This window comes from Mandrillus leucophaeus, unplaced genomic scaffold (assembly GCF_000951045.1).
Source record: "Mandrillus leucophaeus isolate KB7577 unplaced genomic scaffold, Mleu.le_1.0 Scaffold48, whole genome shotgun sequence".
In the NCBI taxonomy this organism is placed as follows: Eukaryota; Metazoa; Chordata; class Mammalia; order Primates; family Cercopithecidae; genus Mandrillus; species Mandrillus leucophaeus.
The window spans coordinates 446,687-448,673 of record NW_012105142.1 but is presented as its reverse complement, the minus strand read 5'-3'; the positions used below and the strand labels follow the sequence as shown (position 1 = coordinate 448,673).

The 1,987-nt window shown below is 55.9% G+C and overlaps 1 protein-coding gene across 1 annotated transcript in view; it reads left to right on the top strand.

The window, feature by feature from the left end:
* The first annotated feature begins 784 nt into the window (after positions 1 to 784).
* Positions 785 to 1,987, top strand: part of WDR88 (WD repeat domain 88) — a 77,748-nt gene continuing 76,545 nt past the window's right edge. The window contains exon 1 of the mRNA XM_011995277.1: positions 785 to 1,129. Within this exon, the coding sequence (XP_011850667.1) occupies positions 854 to 1,129 (276 nt within the window). The 5' untranslated portion in view covers positions 785 to 853. The remainder of the gene's footprint in view (positions 1,130 to 1,987) is intronic.

Here is a 1,987-nt window from a genome sequence, read left to right as displayed (position 1 = left end):
CGCGAAGAAAATCACTTTTAGTTTTATCATCCAAAGCTGACACCCTTCAATATTTTGAATCACTCCACCCTGTGCTTTTCCAGCTATGGGGCTGTCATCTGACTGGTGGTAGCATTTTATTCCCTGTTACTGTTGTTGGGGTTGTGACAGATACTTCCCTCATGCTATTACAAATGTTGCAAACCTGCCCCTAATAACTATCTTATTTCGTGCAGGGACTACCCCATAACTTATTGACCTTTTCTATTTTGACCTGAAGTGGGCTGGCCAGGAGCTGTACCCAGGCAGAGGACATGAAGAAATTGCCCTGTGACGGAGTCACGGAAACCACAGGGGAGGGCTGGAGGCTGGGGCACTGGTTTTGCTGGCTCGGCCTGGTTCCCAGAATGCAAAGCCCATTTTTCTTTTTTTTTGCAACCTCTGCCTCCTGGGTTCAAGCCATTCTCCTGCCTCAGCCTTCCATGTAGCTGGAACTACAGGCGCACGCCCCCATGTCCGGCTAATTTTTGTATTTATTTTATTTTATTTTTTTTAGTAGAGACGGGGTTTCACTAAACCCTGCCAGGCTGGTCTCGAACTCCTGACCTCAGGTGATCCGCCCGCCTCGGCCTCCCAAAGTGCTGGGATTACGGGCATGAGCCACCGCGCCCAGCTGCAAAGCCCATTTTTCTATGGGTAACCTGTGCTGCGCGGGGTGGCACCATTTTTCACCCAGCGGGTGAGGAGGCAGCGAAGTCGAAGTTGCGGGCCCAGCGTAGCGCGCGCCTCTTAAGTGCTTGGTGCAGGCGCGGGCGCGCGGCGCCACCGTTCCCATCCTGGTTTGCGGGCGGCCACCGGCGGGCAGGGCTTCGAGATGGCCTCGCCGCGGCGGTGCTCCCCGACAGCCCCGGACAGGGAATGCAAGTTGCCGCCACCCTCGGCCCCTGCCGGCGAGTATCCTCCCGGCAAGCTGTCCTGGGGAACCCTGGCGAGGGCCTTAGGCCGCTTCAGGCTGTCGATCCCGTACACGCGCCTGCTGGCCACCCTCGACCCCCTGGCCTTGGACAGGGAACCACCGCTGCAGCTGTCGCCTGAGAAGCAACAGATGCCGGAGAAATTGATTTGGGGCGACCAGGAGCCTCTCTCCAAGGTCAGAACCACCGCGAGGGACAGTGGCCTGTTCCCCACACGTGAGGAAGGCGCTCGGGCTGTCAGGGGAACCCATGGAAAACCCACCTGGCTTCACCAGGGCCTCCAGAGAGTCCCTAGGCCCATTCCCCCATCTGTGGTACAGCAGTGGGAAAAGGTCAGACAGCCGAGCAGGGCCTGCTGGAGATGCTGGCCGGGGCTCCCCGCACTGCCACCTGCTGGGGAACCAGGACTCTTGGCTAGCAAGAGGCTCTGCGCCTCCATGTGCACCCTGACCCCACCTAGACCTTACAGTCTCCGTAGGGCCATCCACAGTGATGCTCCTAATTGCAGCCCAAGGGTGGGTGGCTCAGCTCTCCCCCTCCAGGAGATAGAGTTAGCGTCAGAAGAAACGGGAAACTCAGAATAATAATTAATAATAACAGCAATGAGTTGGGCCAGGCAAGGTGACTCACAACTGTAATCTCAGCCCTTTGGGAGGCCCAGGTGGGAGGATCACTATAGCCCAGGAGTTTGAGACCAGCCTGGGCAACAGAGTGAGAGGTCATCTCTACAAAGAATAAACTTAGCCCAGTGTGATGGGGCGCACTTGTGTTCCCAGCCGCTTGAAAGGCTGAGGCAGGAGGATCCCTTGAACCCAGGAGTTTAAGGCTGCAGTGAGCTATGATTGCGTCACTGCACTCCAGCCTGGGCAACAGAGTGAGACTCTGTCTCCAGAATAAATATATATATATGCTGAATATATATATATATATAGAGAGAGAGAGAGAGAGAGAGATAAAAACTGGCTGGGTGTGGTGGCTCATGCCTGTAATCCCAGCACTTTGGGAAGCTGAGATGAGCACTTGAGGTCAGGGGT